General features: G+C 43.4%; 1 protein-coding gene across 2 annotated transcripts; it reads left to right on the top strand.

Moving 5' to 3' along the window:
* Positions 1–13,699: 13,699 nt before the first annotated feature.
* Positions 13,700–17,399, top strand: LOC125530849 (uncharacterized). 2 transcript variants are annotated; one of them, XM_087537473.1, is made up of 5 exons: positions 13,700–13,923; positions 14,355–15,365; positions 15,473–15,648; positions 16,106–16,300; positions 16,559–17,399. In XM_087537473.1, the coding sequence occupies exons 1-5, from the start codon at positions 13,794–13,796 to the stop codon at positions 17,162–17,164; spliced, it is 2,118 nt and encodes a 705-aa protein (XP_087393599.1). In that variant the 5' UTR covers positions 13,700–13,793; the 3' UTR covers positions 17,165–17,399. The 2 variants fall into 2 exon arrangements, with proteins under 2 accessions (XP_087393599.1, XP_087393600.1); XM_087537474.1 differs by having other exon boundaries at positions 13,702–13,923; positions 15,491–15,648.
* The last annotated feature ends 56 nt before the right edge of the window (positions 17,400–17,455 follow it).

Genomic DNA, 17,455 nt, shown 5'->3' with positions numbered 1-17,455 from the left:
GTCACTAGTATGCCTCTACTTGACTAGCTCATTAATCAAAGATGGTTATGTTTCCTAACCATAGACATGTGTTGTCATTTGATTAACGGGATCACATCATTAGGAGAATGATGTGATTGACATGACCCATTCCATTAGCTTAGCACCCGATCGTTTAGTATGTTGCTATTGCTTTCTTCATGACTTATACATGTTCCTATGACTATGAGATTATGCAACTCCTGTTTGCTGGAGGAACACTTTGTGTGCTACCAAACGTCACAACGTAACTGGGTGATTATAAAGGAGCTCTACAGGTGTCTCCAAAGGTACATGTTGGGTTAGCATATTTCGAGATTAGGGTTTGTCACTCCGATTGTCGGAGAGGTATCTCTGGGCCCTCTTGGTAATGCACATCACATAAGCCTTGCAAGCATTGCAACTAATGAGTTAGTTGCGAGATGAGGTATTACAAAACGAGTAAAGAGACTTGCCGGTAACGAGATTGAACTAGGTATTGAGATACCGACGATCGAATCTCGGGCAAGTAACATACCGATGACAAAGGGAACAACGTATGTTGTTATGCGGTCTGACTGATAAAGATCTTCGTAGAATATGTAGGAGCCAATATGAACATCCAGGTTCCGCTATTGGTTATTGACCGGAGACATGTCTCGGTCATGTCTACATTGTTCTCGAACCCGTAGGGTCCGCACGCTTAACGTTACGATGATAGTTTCATTATGAGTTTATATATTTTGATGTACTGAAGTTTGTTTGGAGTCCCGAATGTGATCACGGACATGACGAGGAGTCTCGAAATGGTCAAGACATAAAGATTGATATATTGGAAGCCTATGTTTGGACATCGGAAGTGTTCCGGGTGAAATCGACATTTTACCGGAGTATCGGGAGGTTACCGGAACCCCCCCCCCCCCGGTAACCTAATGGGCATTAATGGGCCTAGTGGAGGAAGAGGAGAGGAGGCCTAGGGTCTGCCGCGCCCCCCTTCCCCTCAAGTACGAATTGGACAAGGAAGGGGGGCGGCGCCCCCCCTTTCCTTTCTTCCCTCTCCTCCTTCCCCCCAAGTCCTAATCCAACTAGGGAAAGGGGGAGTCCTACTCTCGGTAGGAGTAGGACTCCTCCTGCGCGCCTCCTCCTAGGGCCGGCCGCACCCCCCCCCCTTGCTCCTTTATATACGGGGGCAGGGGGGCACCTCTAGACACACAAGTTGATCTTCAAGATCGTTCTCTTAGCCGTGTGCGGTGCCCCCCTCCACCATAGTCCTCGATAATATTGTAGTGGTGCTTAGGCGAAGCCCTGCGACAGTAGAACATCAAGATCGTCACCACGCCGTCGTGCTGACGGAACTCTTCCCCGACACTTTGCTAGATCGGAGTCCGGGGATCATCATCGAGCTGAACGTGTGCTAGAACTCGGAGGTGCTGTAGTTTCGGTGCTTGATCGGTCGGGCCATGAAGACGTACGACTACATCAACCGCGTTGTCATAACGCTTCCGCTGTCGGTCTACGAGGGTACGTAGACAACACTCTCCCCTCTCGTTGCTATACATCACCATGATCTTGCGTGTGTGTAGGATTTTTTTTAAAATTACTACGTTCCCCAAGAGTGGCATCCGAGCCTAGGTTTTATATGTTGATGTTATATGCACGAGTAGAACACAAGTGAGTTGTGGGCGATATAAGTCATACTGCTTACCAGCATGTCATACTTTGGTTCGACGGTATTGTTGGATGAAGTGACCCGGACCGACACTACGCATATGCTTACGCGAGACTGGTTCTACCGACGTGCTTTGCATACAGGTGGCTGGCGGGTGTCAGTTTCTCCAACTTTAGTTGAACCGAGTATGGCTACGCCCGGTCCTTGAGAAGGTTAAAATAGCACTAACTTGACAAACTATCGTTGTGGTTTTGATGCGTAGGTAAGATTGGTTCTTGCTAAGCCCGTAGCAGCCACGTAAAACTTGCAACAACAAAGTAGAGGACGTCTAACTTGTTTTTGCAGGGCATGTTGTGATGTGATATGGTCAAGACGTGATGAGATATAAGTTGTTGTATGAGATGATCATGTTTTGTTGAAGTTATCGGCAACTGGCAAAATCCTTATGGTTGTCTCTCTATTGCATAAGATGCAAGCGCCAAATAATTGCTTTACTTTATCGCTATGCGATAGCAATAGTTGCAAGAGCAATTGTTGGCGAGACGACCATGTAATGACACATTGATATAGATCAAGATGATGGAGATCATGGTGTCATGCCGGTGACGATAGAGACCATGACAGTACTTTGGAGATGGAGATCAAAGGCGCAAGATGATCATGGCCATATCATGTCACACATTTTGATTGCATATGATGTTTATCTTTTATACATCTTATTTTGCTTAGTTCGTCAGTAGCTTTATAAGATGATCTCTCACTAAATTTCAAGGTATAAGTGTTCTCCCTGAGTATGCACCATTGCGAAAGTTCTTCGTGCTGAGACACCACGTGATGATCGGGTGTGATAGGCTGTACGTTCAAATACAACGGGTGCAAAACAGTTGCACACGCGGAATACTCAGGTTAAACTTGACGAGCCTAGCATATACAGATATGGCCTCGGAACACTGGAGACCGAAAGGTCGAGCGTGAATCATAGTAGATATGATCAACATAGTGATGTTCACCATTGAAAACTACTCCATCTCACATGATGATCGGACATGGTTTAGTTGATTTGGATCACGTGATCACTTAGATGATTAGAGGGATGTCTATCTAAGTGGGAGTTCTTAAGTAATATGATTAATTGAACTTAAATTTATTATGAACTTAGTCCTGGTAGTATTTTGCAAATTATGTTGTAGATCAATAGCTCGCGTTGTTGCTTTCATATGTTTATTTTGATATGTTCCTAGAGAAAATTGTGTTGAAAGATGTTAGTAGCAATGATGCGGATTGGATCCGTGATCTGAGGTTTATCCTCATTGCTGCATAGAAGAATTATGTCCTTGATGCACCGCTAGGTGACAGACCTATTGCAGGAGCAGATGCAGACGTTATGAACGTTTGGCTAGCTCAATATGATGACTACTTGATAGTTTAGTGCACCATGCTTAACGGCTTAGAATCAGGACTTCAAAGACGTTTTGAACGTCATGGACCATATGAGATGTTCCAGGAGTTGAAGTTAATATTTCAAGCAAGTACCCGAGTTGAGAGATATGAAGTCTCCAACAAGTTCTATAGCTAAAAGATGGAGGAGAATCGCTCAACCAGTGAGCATGTGCTCAGATTGTCTGGGTACTACAATCGCTTGAATCAAGTGGGAGTTAATCTTCCAGATAAAATAGTGATTGACAGAATTCTCTAGTCACCATCACCAAGTTAGTAGAACTTTGTGATGAACTATGATATGCAAGGGATAACGGAAACTATTCCCAAGCTCTTCGTAATATTGAAATCGACGAAGGTAGAAATCAAGAAAAACATCAAGTGTTGATGGTAGACAAGACCACTAGTTTCAAGAAAAGGGCAAAAGGAAGAAGGGGAACTTCAAGAAGAACGGCAAGCAAGTTGCTGCTCAAGTGAAGAAGCCCAAGTCTGGTCCTAAGCCTGAGACTAAGTGCTTCTACTACAAAGGGACTGGTCACTGGAAGCGGAACTACCCCAAGTGATTGGCGGATAAGAAGGATGGCAAAGTGAACATAAGTATATTTGATATACATGTTATTGATGTGTGCTTTACTAGTGTTTATAGCAACCCCTCAATATTTTATACTAGTTCAGTTGCTAAGATTAGTAACTCGAAACGGGAGTTGCAGAATAAACAGAGACTAGTTAAGGGTGAAGTGACGATGTGTGTTGGAAGTGGTTCCAAGATTGATATGATCATCATCGCACACTCCCTATACTTTCGGGATTAGTGTTGAACCTAAATAAGTGTTATTTGGTGTTTGCGTTGAGCATGAATATGATTTGATCATGTTTATTGTAATACGGTTATTCATTTAAGTAAGAGAATAAATTGTTGTTCTGTTTACATGAATAAAACCTTATATGGTTACACACCCAATGAAAATAGTTCGTTGGATCTCAATCGTAGTGATACACATAATCATAATATTGAAACCAAAAGATGCAAAGTTAATAATGATAGTGCAACTTATTTGTGGCACTGCCGTTTAGGTCATATTGGTGTAAAGCGCATGAAGAAACTCCATGCTGATGGGTTTTTGGAATCACTTGATTATGAATCACTTGATGCTTGCGAACCATGCCTCATGGGCAAGATGACTAAAATGTCGTTCTCCAGAACAATGGAGCGAGCAACTGACTTATTGGAAATAATACATACTGATGTATGCGATCCGATGAGCGTTGAGGCTCACGGCGGGTATCGTTATTTTCTGACCTTCACAGATGATTTGAGCAGATATGAGTATATCTACTTGATGAAACATAAGTCTGAAACATTTGAAAAGTTCAAAGAATTTCAGAGTGAAGTGGAAAATCATCATGACAACAAAATGAAGTTTCTACGATTTGATCGCGGAGACGAATATTTGAGTTACGAGTTTGGCCTTCAGTTAAAACAATGTGAAATAGTTTCACTACTCACGCCACCTGGAACACCACAATGTAACGGTGTGTCCGAACATCGTAACCGTACTTTATTGGATATAGTGCAATATATGATGTTTCTTACCGATTTACCACTATATTTTTGGGGTTATGCATTAGAGACAGCTGCATTCACATAAAAAGGGCACCATCTAAATCCGTTGAGACGACACCGTATGAACTGTGGTTTGGCAAGAAACCAAAGTTGTCGTTTCTTAAAATTTGGGGTTGTGATGCTTATATGAAAAAGTTTCATCCTGATAAGCTCAAACCCAAATCGGAGAAATATGTCTTCATAGGATACCTAAAGGAGACTGTTGGGTACACCTTCTATCACAGATCCGAAGGCAAGACATTCGTTGCTAAGAATGGATCCTTTCTAGAGAAGGAGTTTCTCTCGGAAGAAGTGAGTGGGAGGAAAGTAGAACTTGATGAGGTAACTGTACATGCTCCCTTATTGGAAAGTGGTTCATCACAGAAACTGGTTTCCTGTGACACCTACACCCATTAGTGAGGAAGCTAATGATATTGATCATGAAACTTTAGATCAAGTTACTACTGAACCTCGTAGGTCAATCAGAGTAAGATCCGCACCAGTGTGGTATGGTAATCCTGTTCTGGAGGTCATGTTACTTGACCATGACGAACCTACGAACTATGAGGAAGCGATGATGAGCCCAGATTCCGCAAAATGGCTTGAGGCCATGAAATCTGAGATGGGATCCATGTATGAGAACAAAGTATGGACTTTGATTGACTTGCGCAAAGATCGGCGAGCCATTGAGATTAAATGGATCTTCAAGAGGAAGACGGACACTGATAGTAGTGTTAATATATACAAAGCTAGAATTGTCGCAAAAGGTTTTCGACAAGTTCAAGGTGTTGACTACGATGAGAGTTTCTCACTCGTATCTATGCTTAAGTCTGTCCGAATCATGTTAGCAATTGCCACATTTTATGAAATATGGCAAATGAATAAACAAAACTGCATTCCTTAATGGATTTATTAAAGAAGAGTTGTATATGATGCAACCAGAAGGTTTTTTCAATCCTAAAGGTGCTAACAAAATATGCAAGCTCCAGCGATCCATCTATGGACTGGTGCAAGCATCTCAGAGTTGGAATATACGCTTTGATAAGTTGATCAAAGTATATAGTTTTATACAGACTTGCGGTGAAGCCTGTATTTACAAGAAAGTGAGTGGGAGCACTACATCATTTCTAATAAGTATATGCGAATGACATATTGTTGATCAGAGATAATGTACAATTATTCTGCAAAGCATAAAGGAGTGTTTGAAAGGAGTTTTTCAAAGAAAGACCTCGGTGAAGCTGCTTACATATTGAGCATCAAGATCTATAAAGATAGATCAAGACGCTTGATAAGTTTTTTCACATACCTTGACAAGATTTTGAAGTAGTTCAAAATGGAACAGTCAAAGAAAGAGTTCTTGCCTGTGTTACAAGGTGTGAAATTGAGTAAGACTCAAAGCCCAACCACGGCAGAAGATAGAAAGAGAATGAAAGTCATTCCCTATGCCTCAGCCATAGGTTCTATAAAGTATGCCATGCTATGTACCAGATCTATTGTATACCCTACACTGATTTTGGCAAGGGAGTACAATAGTGATCTAGGAGTAGATCACTGGACATCGGTCAAAATTATCCTTAGTGGAATAAGGATATGTTTCTCAATTATGGAGGTGACAAAAGGTTCGTCGTAAAAGGATTACGTCGATACAAGTTTTTGGCACTGATCCGGATGACTCTAAGTCTTCATATGGATACATATTGAAAGTGGGAGCAATTAGCTAAAGTAGCTCCGTGCAGAGCATTGTAGACATAGAAATTTTCAAAGTACATACAGATCTGAATTTTGGCAGACTCGTTGACTAAGCTTCTCTCACAAGCAAAACATGATCACACCTTAGTACTATTTGGGTGTTAATCACATATAGATGTGAACTAGATTACTGACTCTAGTAAACCCTTTGAGTGTTGGTCACATGACGATGTGAACTATGGGTGTTAATCACATGGTGATGTGAACTACTGATGCAAGGTATTTAAGTATTTTCATCAATTTTGAGAACCAAGGTATCAATCCAGTAGGAGATACATGCAAGTCTCCAATCTATGCACCTGCACAAACAATCAAACACTTGCACCCAACACAATAAAGGGGTTGTCAATCCCTTCACGGTCGCTTGCAAGGATGAGATCTGATAGAGATAGATATAAAAGATTACTAAAATGTAAAACAAAGTAAAAACAAATAAATTGCAACAAGGTATTTTTGGGTTTTTTTTGTTTTATAGATCTGAAAATATATGATGGAAAATAGACCCGGGGGCATAGGTTTCACTAGAGGCTTCTCTCTTGAAGGAAAATAATATGGTGGGTGAACAAATTATTGTCGAGCAATTGATAGAAAAGCACAAAGTTATGACGATATCCAAGGCAATGATTATGAATATAGGCATCACCTCCGTGTCAAGTAGACCGACTCCTGCCTGCATCTACTACGATTACCACTAGTAGAAAAAGGGCCAAATGTGAAGCACATTAGTCTCAGTTTTTAACTGACCCGGCACTAATGTGACCATTAGTGCTGGTTTGAACGGCTATGCATTAGTGCCGGTTCGTATTGAACCTTTAGTACCGGTTCGTGCCACGAACCGGTACTAAAGGGGGTGGTTGAAGGAAATATGACCTAGAGGCAATAATAAAGTTATTATTTATTTCCTTATTTCATGATAAATGTTTATTATTCATGCTAGAATTGTATTAACCGGAAACATAATACATGTGTGAATACATAGACAAACAAAGTGTCACTAGTATGCCTCTACTTGACTAGCTCGTTAATCAAAGATGGTTATGTTTCCTAACCATAGACATGTGTTGTCATTTGATTAACGGGATCACATCATTAGGAGAATGATGTGATTGACATGACCCATTCCATTAGCTTAGCACCCGATCGTTTAGTATGTTGCTATTGCTTTCTTCATGACTTATACATGTTCCTATGACTATGAGATTATGCAACTCTCGTTTGCCGGAGGAACACTTTGTGTGCTACCAAACGTCACAGCGTAACTGGGTGATTATAAAGGAGCTCTACAGGTGTCTCCAAAGGTACATGTTGGGTTGGCGTATTTCGAGATTAGGATTTGTCACTCCGATTGTCGGAGAGGTATCTCTGGGCCATCTCGGTAATGCACATCACATAAGCCTTGCAAGCATTGCAACTAATGAGTTAGTTGCGAGATGAGGTATTACGAAACGAGTAAAGAGACTTGCCGGTAACGAGATTGAACTAGGTATTGAGATACCGACGATCGAATCTCGGGCAAGTAACATACCGATGACAAAGGGAACAACGTATGTTGTTATGCGGTCTGACCGATAAAGATCTTCGTAGAATATGTAGGAGCCAATATGAACATCCAGGTTTCGCTATTGGTTATTGACCGGAGACATGTCTCGGTCATGTCTACATTGTTCTCGAACCCGTAGGGTCCGCACGCTTAACGTTACGATGATAGTTTCATTATGAGTTTATATATTTTGATGTACCGAAGTTTGTTCGGAGTCCCGGATGTGATCACGGACATGACGAGGAGTCTCGAAATGGTCGAGACATAAAGATTGATATATTGGAAGCCTATGTTTGGACATCGGAAGTGTTCCGGGTGAAATCGGCATTTTACCGGAGTACCGGGAGGTTACCGGACCCCCCCCCCCCGGTAACCTAATGGGCATTAATGGGCCTAGTGGAGGAAGACGGGAGGAGGCCTAGGGGCTGCCGCACGCCCCTTCCCCCCCAAGTCCGAATTGGACAAGGAAGGGGGGCGCCCCCCCCCTTTCCTTTCTTCCCTCTCCTCCTTCCCCCCAAGTCCTAATCCAACTAGGGAAAGGGGGGGAGTCCTACTCCCGGTAGGAGTAGGACTCCTCCTGCGCACCTCCTCCTAGGGCCGGCTGCACCCCCCTTGCTCCTTTATATACGGGGGCAGGGGGTACCTCTAGACACACAAGTTGATCTTCAAGATCGTTCTCTTAGCCATGTGCGGTGCCTCCCTCCACCATAGTCCTCGATAATATTGTAGTGGTGCTTAGGCGAAGCCCTGCGACAGTAGAACATCAAGATCGTCACCACACCGTCGTGCTGACGGAACTCTTCCCCGACACTTTGCTGGATCGGAGTCCGGGGATCGTCATCGAGCTGAACATGTGCTAGAACTCGGAGGTGCCGTAGTTTCGGTGCTTGATCGGTCGGGCCATGAAGATGTACGACTACATCAACCGCGTTGTCATAACGCTTCCGCTGTCGGTCTACGAGGGTACGTAGAAAACACTCTCCCCTCTCGTTGCTATACATCACCATGATCTTGCGTGTGCGTAGGAATTTTTTTGAAATTACTACGTTCCCCAACAGTGGTGGCAGGCTGGCGTCATGCCGGGGCCCCACGAACCCCTTTAGTGCCGGTTTGTGACACAAACCAAGACTAAAGGTCCAACCTATAGTCCCGGTTTGTGTCACAAACCGGCACTTAAGGGGTCTTAACCTATAGTCCCGGTTGGAGACACAAACCGGCACTATAGGGGCAATTTTCAAACTCTACCCCTCCCCCCCCCCCCCCCGTGTATCGCCATTTCAGTCTTGAAAAAAACAAAAGAAAATGATAAAAACTTCGAGATGTAGTTATGTTACTACATATAGTAGTTAGGAAAATTTAAGAACTTAAATTTGGACATGTTTTGCAAAAAAAGTGTGATGAAAAAGTAAAACGACCATATCTTTTGCATACGATGTCGAAAAAACGTATAATATATCAAAATGTTCATCACGAAAATCTGCATCTGATTTTGACCGCCGTAGGCCTGTTTGCAAATTTTAGAATCCTAAAATTCTAAAAGGAAAGAAGATTTGCAGAACCGGCACTAAAGGCCCTTACAAACCGGTGCTATAGCCTGGTTCCGCACTAGTGTACTCCACATATCGACCGCTATCCAGCATGCATCTAGAGTATTAAGTTCATAAGAACGGATTAACGCCTTAAGTAAGATGGCATGACGTAGAGGGATAATCTCAAGCAATATGATAAAAACCCCATCTTTTACCCTTGATGGCAACAATACAATACGTCCCTCGCTACCCCTACTTTGTCACTGGGTGAGATCACCGCAAGATTGAACTCAAAACTAAGAACCTCTCCCATTACAAGAAGAACCAATCTAGTTGGCCAAACCAAACCGATAATTCGAAGAGAAATACAAAGATATCAAGTCATGCATATAAGAATTCAGAGAAGATTCAAATAATATTCATAGATAAAACTGATCATAAATCCACAATTCATCGCATCTCGACAAACACACCGCAAAAGAATATTACATCAGATAGATCTCCAAGAACATCGAGGAGAACATGGTATTGAAGATCAAAGAGAGAGAGAGAGAGAGAAGAAGCCATCTAGCTACTAGCTATGGACCTGTAGGTCTGTGGTAAACTACTCACGCTTCATCGAAAGGGTAATAGAGTTGATGTAGAAGCCCCTTGTGATCGAATCCCCCTCCGACAGGGTGCCGAAAAAGGCCCCAAGATGGGATCTCACGGTACATAAGGTTACGGTGGCGGAAAAGTTTTTTGGTGGACGCTTCTGATCGTTTGGGAATATTTGGGAATTTATAGGCCAAGAATTAGGGTTGGAGGAGCTTCGAGGGGCCCACAAGACCTCAGGGCACGCCCCCATAGGGCGCACCCCTGAGGCTTGTGGCCGCCTCAGGACTCCTCTGACTTCATCTCCAAGTCCTACATGTGTCTTCTGTTCCAAGAAAAATCATCACGGAAGTTTTATTTCGTTTGGACTTCGTTTGTTATTCCTTTTCTGTAGAACTCAAAAACAAGGAAAAAACAGAAACTGGCACTGGGCTCTGGGTTAATAAGTTAGTCCCAAAAATAATATAAAATAGCATATTAATGCATATAAAGAATCCAAAACAGATAATATAATAGCTTGGATCAATAAAAAATTATAGATACGTTGGAAACGTATCAATGGTATACTACCTGACACTCCTCTCGTGTGCATACATAGGTATTGTCGGAGCTTCACGAATGACGAGGAGGAGTCCAAGTAAAAGAGTACAACTACACCACCCGCGAGGGAATCATGGAAGAGAAAGGAAGAAGAGGATTGTGCCAGCCCAGAAATACCAGTACTACTGGTCTACTACCGGCTAACTACTGGTCCACTACCGCTCAACTATCGCTCCGCATACTATAATCAAGTGGTACAAGACCGGTACCACCCCGGTAGTTACAGTACCACCGGTACAACCGATCCTAGCACCGAACGGTACAACCGGTCTGCCTGCGCGCAGAGTTGGCCAAGTGGCCTTGTATCTTTCCCATTCCGACCCTCACTTACCCCTTCGTGGCTAGGACTATATATACTCTTTCCCCACCTCATTTCTAGGATAGCTAAGAGTAGATCTAGACATTAGAACTTAGCTCATGTATCTCCCCTTGTGGGATTCCTCTTGAGAGAGGGACACTCCAATGGAGTTCAAGACCTCCATTGGAGAAGATCCTTGGGGATTCAAGACCCCTTTTAGGGAAGATCCACCCATGGATTCAAGACCCATCTCTCCATGAGATTTGGATGAACTATGTTGCATCTTTATTTCCTTTTTTGTTCTTGGATCTTGATGCATCTCTTGTATTGCTTCTGATTTGAGGAGTACTTGGAGTGAATCTTGTCCAATAGAGTGTTTTCCCCTTTGATTTCTTCATGATTTCCCCTCGTGTTCGTCGTGTTTCTCCTTGAATCCACCTCCAATTCGTGAACATCAGAACAAATCTCACTGATTAGGGTTCTACCCTAGATTCAAAAGTAAGTAAAAAACGATATCACAATGCTTGGAAACAAGGCCTAGCGTTCATACTTTCAGTAGTTCCAACTCTCAACATCATTAACATAATTGAACATCATGATAATCCCTCGAAGTGTAGCAAAGAATCACTCCAAAGTTCCTATTCTATGGGAGAAAGTAGGATGAAATCGCGTAGGAAGCAAACTACCTCAAAGTTGTCCTTCCAATCAATCTGTTGAACCACCCCAATGCACCACCGATAGTCCCAGAGATTGCACTATGACAACACCATATGATACTATCGTTCAACCTTTATGCTAAGATTACCCCAATGTCACCTCGGGTATCCACAAGTTAATTACTAGACATGCATCAAGTGATCTCAAATCCAAAGTATTCAGTCCAACATAGAGAGACTTCAAAGAGCAATACTCAGTTCACCACAAAAAGGATATATGGGGATAAACATCATAAGATCCAACTTTATTAATCAAGCTCATGATACATCAAGATCGGGCCCATCAAGAACATGAGAGAGGGAGAGAGAGATTGAACACATAGCTACTAGTACATACCCTTAGCCCTGAGGATGAACTACTCACACATCACCATGAGAACAACAAGGTTGATGAAGAGGCCTCCTCCAATAGTTTCCCCCTCCGACAAAGTGCCAAAAAAGGGCTCTAGACGGGATCTTCGCGAAACAGGAACTTGTGGCAGCGGAAAAATTATTCTGATGGTACAACGGAGGGTTTCGGTATTTATAGGAAAATGTAGCGCTAGAATCACGTCAAAAGGGTGTAGGGCCCCACAAGCCTAGGTGGCACTGCCAACCCCCTGGCCATGCCACCTGGGCTTGTTGGGACCTCGTGACTCCTCTCAACATCTTCCGAAGCTTCTAGGGTCCTTCTTGGTCTAGAAAAAATCATCAAAAATTGGCATCGTGTTTGGACCTTCTTAGATATGGATTTTCTACGAAACCAAAAACATGAATAGACACTAAGCACTTAATTAATAAGTTAGTCCATAAAAATAATATAAAAATGCACCAAAACCATATATAATTGATGTTAATATAACTTGAATACTTTATAAATTATAGATACGTTGGACACGTATCACGCGCTGGCCCAACCCTAACTGAACAAAATTGGCACCAGCAAGGCAGCCGGCTCACGGGGGCTTCCCCCACATGTTGGCCCCACGTGCCCACCGATGAACCCAAGCCCAAACCGAGCCCCACGCGCGAGCCGACGCTGCGACCGGGACCCGGCTCGCGTGCCTGTCGTGATCCGACCAGCCTGGTGCGGGATGAGGACGCCGCTAGGCGGGCCTAGCTAGGCCATCGCGCTTTCGTGGGTACGGGGTGACGAAAGATGCCCAATGACAATGGTCCCGAGCGTGCTGGGTTGTCCACTCGTCATGGACCACTCAGCCGGGTCGCTGGTAGAGAAAGGCCGCTCAAGGGCGTGGACGAAGTAGCCCAATGACTGTGACCCCGGGCATGCTGGATGGTCCACCCATCATCGTCCGGCCAGGCAGGTGAGTCGAGGTGGTCGCGCATGGGAGGGGGCGCGATGGACACCGCCTAATAATAATGGCCCCGGGCGGCTAGGCGGTCCACTCGTCATGGACCCTCCAGCCGGGCAGATCGGACGGCACGAAGCCGCCTCGAGAGGCTCCCGCGGCAAGCCAGCCGCTAATGGACGGCCAGGAGGCACTCTCGCCCTCAAGCAGCCCAGGGAGGCGGGTACATTAGGTACTCATGTGGTCCTTCGTATGGTGTTTTGAATCGGTATGTTAATCCTTAAGTCTGCAATTCTAGATGACTAAACATATAATAAATCTACACATGTGATTAATTTTAGATTAACATTCATTAACATTATAACCATAATATATATATTTTTGAAACATTGAGAAATGTTTTGATAGTTTGTAGAATTTCATCATGAAATGATGTTCGTGGAAGATGTGGTAAAAAAAAATTCGATACTCCAAAATGTGTTTGAAAATAACATCTTCAAGCATCAATTTTCTTTTGCCACATATTCCACAATGTCATATGATGGTGAAATTTTACAAATTACCGAAACATTTGTCAATGTTTCACACAAAAAAATGTCATATGGTGGTGAAATGACGTTTACAAATTACATTTTCCGCGTCCAGATGTCACATGCTTCTCCGCTTCGGAAAGGGTAGAGGCGAAAAAGTCACCGTACTTCTCCGTTTCCTCAATTATTTACGGCTCGACCACTCACTCTACCACCGGTGGTTTCTACGCGAGACGCCGGCGATGATCTCGACCGCCGCCGCCGCCGCCGCCGCCATTAACTCCGTCTCGTCATATGCTCTCTCCCCGCACGCCGCTCCCTTCAACCCCCCCTCCCGACCGGCTTGCGCCCCTTTCCAGTACCGCCCGAATGGTAACCTTTTCCTTTCCCTTCCTCCAATCCCCACCTTTTTCTTGTTATTCTCCGCCTTGCTCTGATATTCCGGTTCTTGGCTGGTTCGCGCCTTATCGGCCCTTGTGATTGCGTTACGCCGCTGGATTAATCTAGTTGTTCTGACCAGCTTGGCAAAATATTTGACCTTTGTCCGGTTCTTGGGCGTTAGCTAGGTTTGCGGTCTGGGGTAGTAGGCGGAGAATCAGTTGATCCTAGCTGATTAGTAGTATCCGGCATACATCATTCCACCCTCTCAGTCACCACTAATTTATAACTTTATATCCATGATTATCCCCAATCGGGGCAACAATATACTGTAGATGCTATATTTGTGTTCTTGTTCAACTGCATAACGTGCCAGTCATCTGTTTACATAGCAAAGCCATTGATTGTGTATTGCCAATGCATAGGTGATGTTTCTAGGTCGGCGGGTGCTAGCTCTGTGGGTTATGCTGAAGAGAAGACATCAAGAGATACTCACTCAGCGTCACCAATTGCATGTGCCTTGATGAAATCAAGTGGTGCCGTTTATCCACCCTCTACACATGCCATGCACACTGGGCAGCCAAGTTCATGGTCAGCAGTTTGCCTGGATGCGTATCCCTCCTCACCATATGTCGGGATAACATCCAATTACAAGCAGCAAAATTCCTTGACCTCAGGAAATGGGAGCAAATGTTCAACAGTGAGGATAGAAAGGCCACCAAATAAAACATCAGAAACTAACAAAAACAGTTGTGGTTCTGGAAGCAAGTTGGTTATAGCAGAAAATCCTAAGTCTAATAAAGACAGTGAAAAAGAAACATCATCCCGCAATTTACAATTCAGTGGTCCTGTCGATGGCAAGGACAATTCACAAGGTACCATGTTCTCCTCCAAAGAGGCAAATCCTGTCTTCAGTGCAAGCCCTCTTCATATTCCAACTACTTCTGCTGATCCATGTGGTGTTTTGGCCGAGGATGTGATGCCAGATCCATCAGAATGCTCTGTTGATTCACCGTGCTATAGAGGTGCTTCAGCTTCTCGTCTGTCTCCATTTGATGTTTTCCAGACACCTGCTACCCAGTCAACTAATCAAGATTTGGAAGCTTTTGCTGTACGACAGAAGCAAAGCTCTAGCACTGTTCAACATCATGAAACTCCGTCCGAGCTCCAGAGTTCGGTCACCAAGACTAACCACGACCACTGCAAATCCCAGGCTGAAGCCGGTGTGTCAAAGAAATCTGGGGTCACAAGTATAAAGGAGACAAAAAATTCATGTGGGAAGGAGCTTGAATGTGCAAACCAGTATGCAGCAAAATGTGAACTGGAGCAGAAACACCTTTCGAAACTGAGAGACAATTATGTGAAGCGATCTGGTCTGAATTATGCTGCTCCGGATTTTGTACCTTCATCGATTGGGAAATCAAAAATTGGGAAAGGTTTATCTATATCTGTTGAAGTTATTTTCGATAGTACCTGATGCTTGATGTTTTGAATAAGCATTTCCTTCAAATGCACAATATGCTATCTATTTGATACATTACAGGACCCTGTTCTTCAACAGGAAAGAATATATCGGGAGTTCTCAAGGCGATCGAGAACCTAACTGTGGTATTCCAGAGTAGTTATTCTGGTGATGAAATTGAGCTAGATGAAGATGACTGCATCCTCCTTGAATCAGTGATTGATAGACTTCAGACTTGCCTTCATAAAATAAGAAAGGTGCGTTGTTTTATTGTTGTTTTTGTTTTCAACTTCTTATTTAGCATAGACATTGTGTTCAATTCGAAATACTTTCAGTTGAGCATACCCGCAACCTGCAGCTCGCAGTTTTACTTACGTCTTGCCTTGTTCAAAACTATTTTGACATGAGAGAGCAGGTGTACCAGGCTAACCTTCATTTTTTTTCTTATTTCCTTATTGCTTACTTCGAAGTTTGATTGCTTCCACTTACGCCCGATGTTATTGCCTGATTTGTTCTCAGGCGGAATAACTGTAGAAACTATCATCTTGAGTCATATGTAGGATAAGCAGATATATGGTCTCTGGTTTTTGTTAATTCTATTTAATTGTTAACATTTTCCTTCTTGTCGATAAAAAAACAAAAACTATTCAGACTTACTACAGTAATATGATATTTGCAGTGACCCAATGATAATTGTGTATCTGTTGTTACTAGGATCCTATTAAGGGTGCTTCTGACAAGGCAGGGCCAAAGGCTCCACATTCGCAGACTGCAGTTTTAAAATATGACCCAGGAAAATATAATCATAGTTACATTGCAGATGGTGAAAAGGACATAATTATTAATCATTTTGCTGGTTCTAGTCATATGCACAATGAGTTTGGAAGAAACAGTTTGACACGGGGCCAGGTAACCTCTTCTACTCATGATAAATTACTTTGTTGTTTCTTTCATTTGCTGAGTTGTTAAACTGTGTTAAAAGGTCTGGCAATTTTTAGAAAATATGTGCAAAAGAATTTTTCTCCTTGCAAAAAGTTTCAGGAAAATCGTAGGACTTATATGTACCTTGTGATAAGTCTAGCAGTATTGGATGCCACTCACATAGAAAATTAGTTTAACCAATTGTTTCTGTTTCACTTTATTGACAAGCAATTTATGATTGACCAGCCTGCACTCAACAATGTCCAAAAGAAGATGTCCTGTGAGGAAGAGCATCCACAGGTTCTTGTGTATAAGAATCTGTGGATTGAAGCGGAGCGTGCAAATTGTGAATTGAAGTACCAGCTGAAACACACTTGTATAAAAATAGACCTAGAGTCCAGCATGGCTCCTATTGGTGGGCCTGGGCCAAGAAAGAATTATTCCCAAGTCTCTGATTTGAGTACCGATCCAAGTAATCTATATGGAGTTGCCTTAGCTCACCCTACTGGAGAGACATCAGGAGCAAGAAACGGTCAATATCCTCCTTATGCTGGTGACTGCACCTGGTCAGGAGGCGACGCCGCACTTAGCTGTTCTTCAAGCACCAAAGGGTACGCTGCTCTGCCGAAGAATTTGCAGCATGGCCATGTCCTCACAGGCTTGGAAGAAACTGCCACGCATCTCCATGCGCCTCTGCCATATGGAGCTTGTCAAGGGTTGAATGGAGACACTTTGGATGGAGTGGCTGCCCGCTCATACATCACCGGACAAGATGGCATTTTGCGTAGCAATTCAAAGTATGGATCGTCAGACTGGGAGCATGTGCTAACTGAAGAAATCGGCTGGAGTTGAGCGAATCTGCCGATGGATGGTGGCACCTGTATATGAGGAAGTAGGATTGCAGGAAGCCAGGGATTCTGGTTACCTTTTTGTTTGCTGACTAATGCTGCTGAAAACGGCACTAGGCAAAATTGTGCGTTTCTCATCGGGCGAAAAAGTGCCCCCGTTATGAATCTTCTCGGAAACAATGGTTGTATAAATATGAACGTGTGATGCTACTACTAAGCAATGTCTTGTTCTTTAATGTCATGGCGGGCAACCCTGACGGAGGGATTGTGCGTCAGGATTCAGAGCCTAACGGAC

Source organism: Triticum urartu, chromosome 7A (genome assembly GCF_056163025.1).
Source record: "Triticum urartu cultivar PI428250 chromosome 7A, HENAU_Tu73, whole genome shotgun sequence".
In the NCBI taxonomy this organism is placed as follows: Eukaryota; Viridiplantae; Streptophyta; class Magnoliopsida; order Poales; family Poaceae; genus Triticum; species Triticum urartu.
Note: the sequence above shows the minus strand (reverse complement) of the source record. Positions and strands in the feature narration are given on the sequence as shown.